At 37.8% G+C, this 12,139-nt stretch overlaps 1 protein-coding gene across 4 annotated transcripts in view; it reads left to right on the forward strand.

The window, feature by feature from the left end:
* Positions 1-12,139, forward strand: part of Med6 (mediator complex subunit 6) — a 98,755-nt gene that overhangs the window by 18,395 nt on the left and 68,221 nt on the right. The window contains exons 7-8 of one of the 4 annotated variants that reach the window (XM_074067669.1): positions 8,140-8,167; positions 8,739-9,252. The exons of 2 other annotated variants lie outside the window; for them this stretch is intronic. In XM_074067669.1, the coding sequence (XP_073923770.1) occupies positions 8,140-8,167; positions 8,739-8,869 (159 nt within the window). In that variant the 3' untranslated portion in view covers positions 8,870-9,252. One more of the 4 variants, XM_074067671.1, reaches the window with a different exon arrangement.

A 12,139-nucleotide genomic window follows, 5' to 3' on the forward strand; every position in this document is an offset into this window, starting at 1 on the left:
ATTGGGGATCTTAGAAGGAAGCCTCTGTGGATAAGGGGAACTGTTGTGGTCACTTTTGTATTTTTGGAAAATTACTGAAACAGTATAGGGAATGCTTAGGGGACCAACGTTTGAAGTCAGGGAACTTATACTGAAGAAGGCCTGAATTTATTCTGTGGCTCTAAGAGAAGAACAGATTCAAGAGCTATTTCAGAGTTAGGATTTTTTAAAAAAAATTTTTATTCATTTATTCACATGTGCATACATTGTTTGGGTCATTTCTCACCCCTTCCCCCGCCCCCTCACTCTCCCCTCACCCCCACCTTGCTCCAGGCAGAACCTATTCTGCCCTTTTCTCCAATTTTGTTGAAGAGAAGACATAGGCAATAATAAGAAAGACAAAGCATTTTTGCTAGTTGAGATAAGGATAGCTATATAGAGAGATTCCTAGCATTGCTTCCATACACAAGTGTGTTACAACCCAAGTTGATTCATCTCTACCTGACCTTTTTCACTAGTTCCTGATCCTGTTCCCATATTGACCTCTGTTGCTTTAAGGTTTCTGTATTAGCTCCTCTGCAGTGGGGACATCAGACAATTTAATTTTGGGTTTTCTACCTATCCCCATTCCTCCTGTGTGTGCTTTCCCCTTAGCATGTGACCCAAGTCCAACAACGTTGCTGTATTTGCCCTACATCTAAAGTCCGCATATGAGGGAGAACATACGATTTTTGATCATCTCAGCCTGGCTAACCTCACTCAGAATGATGTTCTCCAGTTCCATCCATTTACTTGAGAATAGTAAGATTTCATTCTTCTACACTGAGTAAACTGCACTGTGTATAAGTACCACATTTTCTTAATCCATTTATCTGTAGTGGGGCTTCTTGGCTGTTTCCATAACTTGGCTATTGTGAGTAGCACTGCAATAAACATGGGTGTGCAGGTGCCTCTAGAGTAACCTGTGTCACATTCCTTCGGGTATATCCCCAGGAGTGGGATTGCTGGATCATATGGCAGATCTAGGTTTAGATTCTTAAGAAGCCTCCATATTTTTTTCCAGAGTGGTTACACTAGCTCGCATTCCTGTCAGCAGTGTACGAGGGTTCCTTTTTCCCCACAACCTCGCCAACACCTGTTGTTGGTAGTGTTTTTGGTGTTGGCTATTCTAATGGGTGAGGTGGACTCTTAGTGTGGTTTTGATTTGCATTTCTTTTATGGCTAGAGACAGCATTTTTTTCATGTGTTTTTTGGACATTTGAATTTCTTCCTTTGAGAAAGTTCTGTTTAGTTCAATTGCCCATTTTTTAATTTTTTCATTGGTTTTGGGAGACTTCAGCTTTTTAAGTATCCTGTATATTCTGGTTATCAGTCCTTTGTATAGCTGGCAAAATACTTTCTCCCACTCTGTGGGTGGTCTCTTCAGTTTAGAGACCATTTCTTTTGTTATGCAGAAGTTTTTTTAATTTTATTAAGTCCCATTTGTCCATTGTTTCTCTTAGTTTCTGAGCTTCTTGGGTTCTATTGAGGAAGTCCTTGCGTAGTTCTCTCACTTTCAGAGTATTCCTTGCTCTTTCCTGTGCAAAAGAGTTTCGGGTCTGATATTAAGGTCCTTGATCCATTCTGAGTTGATACTAGTATAAGGTGATAAACGTGGATCTAGTTTTAGTTTTTTGCAGACAGATAACCATTTTTCCCAGAAACATTTGTTGAAGAGGCTGTTTTTTTCTCCATTGTGTGTTTTTGGGGCCTTGGTCAAAAATAAGGTGTGTGAACTCATATCTGGGTCCTCTATTCTGTTCCACTGGTCTTCATGTCTATTTTTGTGCCACTATCATGCTGTTTTTATTGCTATTGCTGTAAATGTAGTTTGAAGTTGGGTATTGTGATACCTCCAGCATTGCTCTTTTTGCTGAGCATTGCCTTGGCTATTTGTGGTCTCTTGTGTTTCCAAATGAACTTTAGGGTAGATTTTTAAATCTCTGTAATGAATGTCATTGGGATTTTGATGGGAATTGCATTAAACATGTAGCTTGCTTTTGGTAGTATAGCCATTTTTACTATGTTGATTCTACCAATCCATGAGCATGGGAGATCTATCCACCTTCTGTAGTCTTCCTCAATCTCTTTCTTCAGGGGTTTGTAGTTCTCCTTGTAGAGGTCATTCACATCCTTTGTTAAATTTACTCCTAGGTATTTGATTTTTTTTTGAGGCTATTGTAAATGAAATTGTTCTGATATATTCCACTTCAGTTTGTTCATTGTTGGTGTATAGAAAACCTAATGATTTTTGTAAGTTGATTTTGTATCCTGCCACCTTGCTATAGCTGTTTATGGTGTCTGGGAGTTTTTGGGTAGAGTTTCTAGGGTCTTTAAGGTATAGGATTATATTGTCTGCAAATAGGGATATTTTGACAGTTTCTTTAACTATTTACCTTTTATTTCTTCTTCTTGCCTAATTGCTCTGGCTAAGAATTCCAGTACTGTGTTGAATAGGAGTGGAGATAGTGGGCACTCTTGTCTCGTTCCTGATTTTAGGGGAAATGATTTCAGTTTTTCACCATTAAGTATGATGTTGGCTGTAGGTTTGTCATATATAGCCTGTACAATGTTGAGGTACATTCCTTCTATTCCTAGTTTTCTTAGAGCTTTTATCATGAAGTGGTGTTGGATCTTATCAAAGGCTTTTTCTGCATCTATTGAGATGATCAAGTGGTTTTTGTCTTTGCTTCTATTAATGTGCTGTATTACATTTATAGATTTGCATATGTTGAACCATCCCTGCATCCCTGTGATGAAGCCGACTTGGTGAATGATCTTTCTGTTGTGTTGTTGGATTTGGTTTGCCATTATTTTATTGTAGATTTTTGCATCGATGTTCATTAAGGAGATTGGCCTATAGTTCTCCTTTTTGGAGGTGTTTTTGTCTGGTTTTGGGATGAGTGTAATACTGGCTTCATAAAATGAGTTAGGCAGTGTTTCTTTCCTTTCTATTTCGTGGAACAGTTTAAGGAGGGTTGGTATTAGTTCTCCTTTAAAGGTCCTGGACTTTTTTTTGGGAAACTCTTTATTGCTGCTTCAATTTCGTTTTGTGTTACAGATCTATTCAGGTGGTTAATATCCTCTTGGTTCAATTTTGGATGGTCATAAATATCTAGAAATCTGTCCATTTCTTCAAGATTCTCAATTTTCTTAGAATATAGGTTCTCAAAGTAGTCTCTGATGATTTCCTGGATTTCCGTGGTGTTTATTGTTATCTCTCCTTTTGCATTTCTAGTTTTACTGATTAGGGATTTTTCTCTTCTCATTTTAGTCAGGTTTGCCAGGGATCTGTCAATCTTACTTATTTTTTCAAAGAACCAGCTTTTTGTTTCATTGATTCTTTGTATATTTTTGTTGTTGTTTCTATTTCATTCATTTTGGCCCTTATTTTTATAATTTCTCTCCTTCTGATTGTTTTGGGATTTGCTTGTTCTTGTTTTTCTAGGAGTTTGAGCTGTATCATTAGGTCATTTATTTGAGATCTTTCTGTCCTTTTAATATATGCACTCATGGCTATAAACTTTCCTCTCAGGACTGCCTTTGCTGTGTCCCAAAGGTTCCAGTAGGTTGTGTTTTCATTTTCATTAACTTCCAGGAACCTTTTAATTTCCTCTTTTATTTCATCAATGACCCATTGATTATTGAGCAATGTGTTGTTCAGCTTCCAATTGTTTGCATGTTTATAACTGTTATTTTTGTTGTTGAGTTCTAGGTTTAATGCATTGTGATCAGATTGAATGCATGGGATTATTTCTGTTTTCTTATATTTGCTGAGGCTTGCTTTGTGCCCTAAGGTATGATCAATTTTGGAGAAGGTTCCATGTGCTGCTGAGAGACTGTATATTGTGCGGAAATTGGATGAAATATAATGTAGACATCAGCTAGGTCCATTTGATCTATGGTGTGATTTAGTTCTAGAATTTCTTTATTGATTTTTTTGTTTTGATGACCTATCTATTGGTGATATGGGGTATTAAAGTCTTCCACTACAGCTGTGTTGGAGTTAATATATGCTTTTAGGTCCTTCAGGGTATGTTTGATGAAATTGGGTGTTTTGACATTGGGTGCATATAGGTAGATAATTGTTATTTCATTTGGGTGTATTTCCTCTTTTATTAGTATGGAATATCCTTCTTTACCTTGTTTGATCAACCTAACTTTGAAGTCTTCTTTATCTGAGATAAATATTGCTACTCCTGCCTGTTTTCAGGGGCCATTGCCTTGGTGAATCTTCTTCTAGCCTTTCACCATAAGCCAGTGCTTGTTTCTGTCAATGAGATGGGTCTCCTGTAAGCAACAGGTTCTTGGATCTTCCTTTTAATCCAGTTTGCCAAACTGTATCTTTCAACGGGAGAGTTAAGTCCGTTAACATTCAGTGTTAGGACTGATAGGTATGTGGTGATTCCTGTCACTTAGTTGTTTTTGTTGTTTAAGGGTTTGATTATGTGCAGCTGAATCAGTGTTACTCTACTTTCTTGTCTTTTCTTCTCCTGTAGTTTGATACTGGCTCTCCTTTCATATCCTTTGTTTGCTTTCACTTTCTGTGTGCAGAATTCCTTGGAGAATCTTTTGTAGTGGTGGCTTAGTGGTCATATATTGTTTTAGTTTCTGCTTATCATGGAAGCTTTTTATTGCTCCATCTGTTTTGAATAATAGTTTTGCTTGGTAGAGTATCCTAGGGTTGAAGTTATTTTCATTCAGTGCCTGGGAAAACCTCACTCCGTGCTCTTCTTGCTTTTAAGGTTTCTGATGAGAAATCTGCTGTGATTTTGATGGGTTTACCTTCATATGTTATTTGTTTTTTTCTCTCTTATAGCCTTCAGTATTCTTTCTCTATTCTCTGTGCTTGTTGTTTTAATGATAACATGTCGTGGGGTAGTTCTAGTTTGGTCAAGTCTGGTGTCCTGGAGGCTTCCTGTACCTGAATGGGCATAGTTTCTCTACATTTGGGAAATTTTCTGTTATTATTTTGTTGAATATATTACGAATTCCTTTTGCTTGCACCTCTTCTTCTTCTTCAATGCCCATGATTCTCAGGTTTGGTCTTTTGATGGAGTTGGTGAGTTCTTGCATATTCCTTTCACAGGTCTTGAGTGTTTGACTAATAGGTCTTCAGTTTTTCCTTTAATTTCCATTTCATCTTCAAGTTCTGAGATTCTGTCTTCTGCTTATTGTAGTCTGCTGGAGTGGCCTTCCATTGTGTTTTGTATTTCTGTTTCTTTTTCTGAGGTTTTCCATATCATGGGCCACTTCCTCTTTAATATTGTCAATAATCTCTCTGTTTATGGTGTTCTCTGTTTCACTTTGGTGTTTATTTAGGGCTCCTATGAGTTCTTTTATTTGTTTTTGTGTCTTCTCATATTCTTTATTTTTGTTCTTTTGGAATTTCTTGAGTGCCTCTTGTACGTTTTGGTTGACCATGTCTAGTAACATCTCCATGAAATTCTCAGTGATTGCTTTCAGGATTTCTTCTTTCAGGGTGTTTTGTGGTGTTTGTTGGGTTCCTTAAAATAGTTTGTTTTGTTGGAGTCTGGAACTGGGTATCCATTTTCTTCACTTCCCTCTGAATCCTGTATTAATTTCTTTTTTGGGGGGAGAATGGTTTCCATCCCTTTTTTGTCTTCCCATCGCTCCACTTGGTGCTGTTTCTGTTCCTGGTCTGTGTGTAATTTAGTATTAGTTAACTTACAATAGTAGAACTAAGAAAACAAAGCAAGAAAAACAAAAACAAAAAACCAACAACAACAAAAGAGCACCAAAGACGTCAACAGGGAGAGATGGTGGACAAACAGGGAAAAAAGCAAACACAAAAAAATTCCAGGTTCAGGAACAGTAGAATTTCAGTCTTAGTAGTTCTGGTGTTACTCCTCCAGCAGCCAGTCCTGGTGTTGGTATTTAAGCAGAAGCTCTGTCTTAGTCTTGCCAGGTGATTTGGGAGACTTGTCAGTTTTTTTTTCCCATCTATCAGTGGCAGCTGCTTAGTCAGCTCCTCCCTCAGTGAGGTGTGGCTTGTCCTCAGGTTCCAGAGATCAGCTCTGTAGCCCACCATCCATCCTGCTTTTGAGTTGGGTTTTCGCTGTAATGGTTTATTGGGGACCTGTTTCTTTGCCTCGCCCCCTTTCTCTGGGGCATGGTCAGTAATCTGTCAGCTGGCTCCCTGCTGTCAGCGTGTTATGCTGGTTTGCTGATTGTTTTTCAATTTTGCAATGTTGTTTGACTTTGGATGTTGCTCACTGGCTTAGGAGGTGAGTTTTGTGGAGCTTTGTGGACCACTATCTGCCCTATTTCAGGCAGTGGGTTATCACCTGCCCACTGTTGGCTGTCTGCCTTGCCAGTCTTTGTTTACTGTAAATTCACTCAGAGATCAGCTCCTTGCTCCTCCCCACTTCTCCGGCACGCTTACGGCACCCTGCCTTCTCTGCTGCATGTTCCTTTTCAGCTCCTTGTTTTTTATTATTATTATTATTATTATTATTATTTTGTTTATTTATTCTTTTGGGGGGTCTGGGGGTCAATATGTCCAGGGTCCTATGCTGTTTTATCCCAGGAGTGGCTGTGGGAATACTGTGTGCCGCTTATTTGCTCATCTGTTGGTCTGCTGGATGTCTCCCAAGCAGGTTTGGACCTGGCATCTGGCAGTGTGGGAGCCCTCCTGTTTTCTCAGTGTAATGTGCTGCGGAGAAGCTTTGTACAGGCTGGGGGTTCAGGGTGTTGAAGCCCTGATTCCTCTTGGTGTTTTTTTTTCTGCCAAGTGTGGCTCCAGCATCTCAGCAAAATTTTTGATTTACAAGCTCATGCTGTCTGCTTCTGCATTCTAGTTGCCATCTTGGATCTAGGATTGCTTAAATTTGGAGGTTGGATTTGGAGAGGTTGGCAATAAGGGGTGATTCTAGGGTTCTAGGCCTAGAATTACAGTAGGTGTTAGTAACTAAAATTTAAAATACAGGAAAAGCAACAGATTTTCATTGAAATATAGTTGTTAGGGGTTTTGTTTGCATTGAGCAACCTTCAGAACATTCATCAGCTTACTTCTGTATTTGGGTGCTGAGGTACTCTAGGGAATGAGTACCCAGGAGACTATTGGAAATATCTTGCTTTCCTACTTCTTGGGTTTTTTGGGTTTTTTAATTTATTTCCCTGGTACTGGGATTTGAACTCAGGGCCTCATGCTTGCTAAGCAGGCACTCTACTACTTGAGCTACTTTACCAGTCCTCCACCTTCCTTTTCAAAATATGGTTCTGTCTGCTACTGAAACCTCAGGGCCTTCCTGCTATCACCACTTTGAAGGATAGCTTCTCTCTGGCTGCTCCCGTCACTTCTCTAGAGATGTAGGAATGGATGGATGCCATTAGGCCACCATCATTTTCATTCTTGTCATTTTGCTTTAAACATAGGATGCAGAGTGTCCTTGGCTGATAGTAAGGAGTGGGTCGTGAGCCTTGAGGAAGAAGAAAGTATTTTAAAGCATTTAACCTGAATAATGGGACAAGGAAAAAATGGCTGCCTAATCAAGTAAAAGAGTTGTACAAAATGAAGGTCCTGGCGTTGTTCCTGACCCCATCACTTTTTCTTGCACTTTGATTTACAATAGAAAATTCATCATACCTGTCATCATAGGAAGATAGCTTGTTTTCCTTTTCAATGAACATGCCTGCCAAAAGTCAAAGGGTTCATCTACACTTCATTCTCCTTTCTTACAGTTTGTATCCTCTAAGCAAATAAGCCTATGGAGTCTTGAAAAGTTCCATTATTTTCTCTCACTGGATTCTACTTAACTACTTCTATAAAGTATTATAGCCTTTGTTTGGAGGCAGAGGACTTGGTTAGATGTTCAAGGGTTTTTATCAATGACTATTCGAGTTGTAGATTTGTATCTTTTTTGGAATGGGAGGTAAGAAGTACAAAATGACAAACTTAATTTTTATTGTCCATGAGTAGTAATTTTTATGGTACGTGAACAGTAATTTTTCTTCATGAAGTCATTTATAAGGCAATTCAGTTGAAGTTGTCATTTTAATAAGAATTAGAAAATCAAGAAAACTTTGGTAACCTAGCCTGTTTTCTTTGTTTCCTCTTTCTCTCCCTCCCCACTCCCATTCCTGTTTTTTTAATTATAGCAAAAGTCTGGAGAAAAGCCTGTCCCAGGTATGGTTTATCTAATATTCTTATTAAACTTGAAATAAGACCGAACACTCTGTTTAATGTCTTAACAACGTCATTTGAGATAAGCTATGGTCATTTTGTCCTTCTAGACTCTCTCATGTGGTTTGTCACTCCTAATCTTTGAGAACTGCTGAATTGTCAACAGGTGGTACTTGTATGGTAGTGATACTGGCATTTAAAAATTAAATTTGGGTGCGATGAGTAGCTATTGAGGGAGTGTATAGAAGCCAACATGACTTGAGGTAGTTTTTATCTTCATTATTGAAAAGTTATTGACCTGTCATTGAAACTCAAATAGAATAATTATATATCTTGTTTGTATGTTATTTAAATGCCATGTGTTTTTGACTAGTATCACAGATTTCCTTGAGTTAATAATAGGTTTCTAGGTTTATAACTGAGTTTCTGCCTGAGGAAATAGCTGAAATAGAGATCTTGCTGTAAGCAGTTGGAGATGAATTTGAAAGAGTGAACTATTCATCTTAACCATTGTCTAAATTTATTTTATACTTTACTCTCATTCATATAAAAAAAATTGGATTTTAATGTCTAGTGGAGCAGACAAAGAAAGAGACAGAGCCTACACCAGAAACTGTAAAATCCGAGGAGAAGGAAACCACAAAGAGTGTCCAACAGACAGTGAGCACTAAAGGCCCTCCTGAAAAACGCATGAGACTTCAGTGAGTATTGAACAAAGGAGAAGCTTGGAAGATTCCTCTTGTCAATTATTATACCTTAGTGCTCTGACAGGCTCTTGAACTGGAATACACTTTGTCACACCCTGCCATTTGCATGGAATGTACTTGTTCTTTAAGAAAGAGTGTTATCCCCATCTGAATCTTTTTTTTTTTTTTTGGTAATAGGGTTTGAACCCATGACCTTATGCATGTTAGGCAAGTGTTCTACCACTTAAGCTGTATCCTCCGATTTCCATGCTTTCTATGTGAATATTTCATATGTATCTTTCGTAACCTTTCCTTTACCAGACTTGGGCAAACCCCCTACTCACATATGTGCCAGTGTAGATCTTTAAATACAAAATAAAGGTATTTGTATATGTTGCTTCATCATGGCTTTTTCCTCATTATTGTTGTCTCTGAAACTTTTAAGATACAATTTGAAGACAGAAAGGATTAATGCGAACATAGTAATCATGAAGCATATTTTCTTACATTAGTTACATATTCCTCTGTATTAAAATAATAGTTATTGACAATATGGAAAAACCTCTGCAAGTGTTATAATTTTTTTTTCTTTTTCTGTACAGAGGAAAACTATGTTTTTAAGCCACAGTTTGTAATGATTCTGTTCATATATTTTTACTTTATCATATCATTGTCATCATTTTCTTTTGTATACTTGGCTCTTATAGAACATCTATTTTATTTTATTTTTTCTTTATTGTTGTGCTGGGTGGGGGTACATTGTGGCATTTACAAAAGTTCTTGCAGTGTATCAAATATATCATACTTAAATTCACCCCCCCCCACCACTCTCCTTTATTCCCGTTTCCCCCATTCCTGGCATAGTTTGCATTTACATACATGTGTGTACATTTTTTGCACATTAGTCACCCTCCCATCCTACCCTCTTTCCTCCACCACCTCCCCCCTCCTACTGGTACCACCACCATTCTCACCCTCCTGTTCTGCCATCCTGTTTTCTGATTTTGTAGTAGAAAAAAAGAAAAAAGTTGGTATTTTTTGCTTGTTGTTTGAGATAAAGATAGCTACACAGGGAGTTTCCTCGTGATATTTCCATGTATATATGTATTAAAACTGCAATTGCTTTATTTTCTCTGATTTTCTTTGTTCTACCTTTATCTCTTTCATATGGTGGTTTTAGCCAGTTTAAGATTTCTATATTATTCATGATAAAAGCTCTAAGAAAACTAGGAATAGAAGGAAAGTACCTCAACATTATAAAAGCTATATATGACAAACCTACAGCCAGCATTATACTTAATGGAGAAAAACTGAAACCATTCCCTCTAAAATCAGGAACCAGACAAGGATGCCCTTTATCTCCACTCCTATTCAACATAGTACTGGAATTCCTAGCCAGAGCAGTTAGGCAAGAAGAAGGAATAAAAGGAATACAAATAGGTAAAGACACTGTCAAAATATCCCTATTTGCAGACAACATGATCCTATACCTTAAAGACCCAAAAAACTCTACTCAGAAGCTCCTAGACACCATCAATAGCTACAGCAAGGTAGCAGGATATAAAATCAACATAAAAAATCATTAGCATTTCTATACACTAATAATGAACAAACTGAGAAAGAATATATGAAAACAACTCCATTTACAGTAGCCTCAAAAAAATCAAATACCTAGGTGTAAACCTAACAAAGATGTGAAAGAGCTCTACAAGGAAAACTATAAACTTCTGAAGAAAGAGATTGAGGAAGACTATAGAAAGTGGGGAGATCTCCCATGCTCATGGATTGGTAGAATCAACATAGTAAAAATGTCTATACTCCCAAAAGTGATCTAGATGTTTAATGCAATTCCCATCAAAATTCCAATGACATTCACTAAAGAGATTGAAAAACCTACCCGTTAAATTTATATGGAAACACAAGAGGCCACGAATAGCCAAGGCAATACTCAGTCAAAAGAACAATGCAGGAGGTATCACAATACCTTACTTCAAACTATATTACAAAGCAGTAACAATAAAAACAGCATGGTACTGGCACAAAAACAGACATGAAGACCAGTGGAACAGAATAGAGGACCCAGATATGAAGCCACACAACTATAACCAACTTGTCTTTGACAAAGGTGCTAAAAATATATGATGGAGAAAAAGCAGCCTCTTCAACAAAAACTGCTGGGAAAACTGGTTAGCAGTCTGCAAAAAACTGAAACTAGATCCATGTATATCACTCTATACCAACATTAACTCAAAATGGATCAAGGATCTTGATATCAGACCACAGACTCTAAAGTTGATACAGGAAAGAGTAGGAAATACTCTGGAGTTAGTAGGTATAGGTAAGAACTTTCTCAATGGAACCTCAGCAGCACAGCAACTAAGAGATAGCATAGATAAATGGGACTTCATAAAACTAAAAAGGTTCTGTTCATCAAAAGAAATGGTCTCTCAACTGAAGAGAAAACCCACTGAGTGGGAGAAAATATTTGCCAGCTACACATCAGACAAAGGACTGATAACCAAAATATATAGGGAACTTAAAAACTAAATTCTCCCAAAACTAATGAACCAATAAAGAAATGGGCAAGTGAACTAAACAGAACTTTCTCAAAAGAAGGAATTCAAATGGCCAAAAAACACATGAAAAAATGCTCACCATGTCTAGCAATAAAGGAAATGCAAATTAAAACCACATTAAGATTCCACCTCACCCCTGTTAGAATAGTCATCATTAGCAACACCACCACCAACAGGTGTTGGTGAGGATGTGGGGAAAAAGGAACCCTCTTACACTGCTGGTGGGAATGTAAACTAGTACAACCACTATGGAAAAAAATTTGGAGGCTACTTAAAAAGCTAAATAATGATCTACCATTTGATCCAGTAATACCACTCTTGGGGATATACCCAAGAAGACTGTGACACAGGTTACTCCAGAGGCACCTGCACACCCATGTTTATTGCGGCACTATTCACAATAGCCAAGTTATGGAAACAGCCAAGATGTCCCACCACTGACGAATGGATTAAGAAAATGTGGTATCTATACAGAATGGAATTTTATGCAGCCATGAAGAAGAACGAAATGTTATCATTCGCTGGTAAATGGATGGAATTGGAGAACATCATTCTGAGTGAGGTTAGCCTGGCCCAAAAGACCAAAAATCGTATGTTCTCCCTCATATGCGGACATTAGATCAAGGGCAAACACAACAAGGGGATTGGACTTTGAGCACATGATAAAAGTGAGAGCACACAAGGGAAGGGTGAGGATAGGTAAGACACCTAAA

The sequence above is a fragment of the Castor canadensis genome, chromosome 3 (genome assembly GCF_047511655.1).
Source record: "Castor canadensis chromosome 3, mCasCan1.hap1v2, whole genome shotgun sequence".
In the NCBI taxonomy this organism is placed as follows: domain Eukaryota; kingdom Metazoa; phylum Chordata; class Mammalia; order Rodentia; family Castoridae; genus Castor; species Castor canadensis.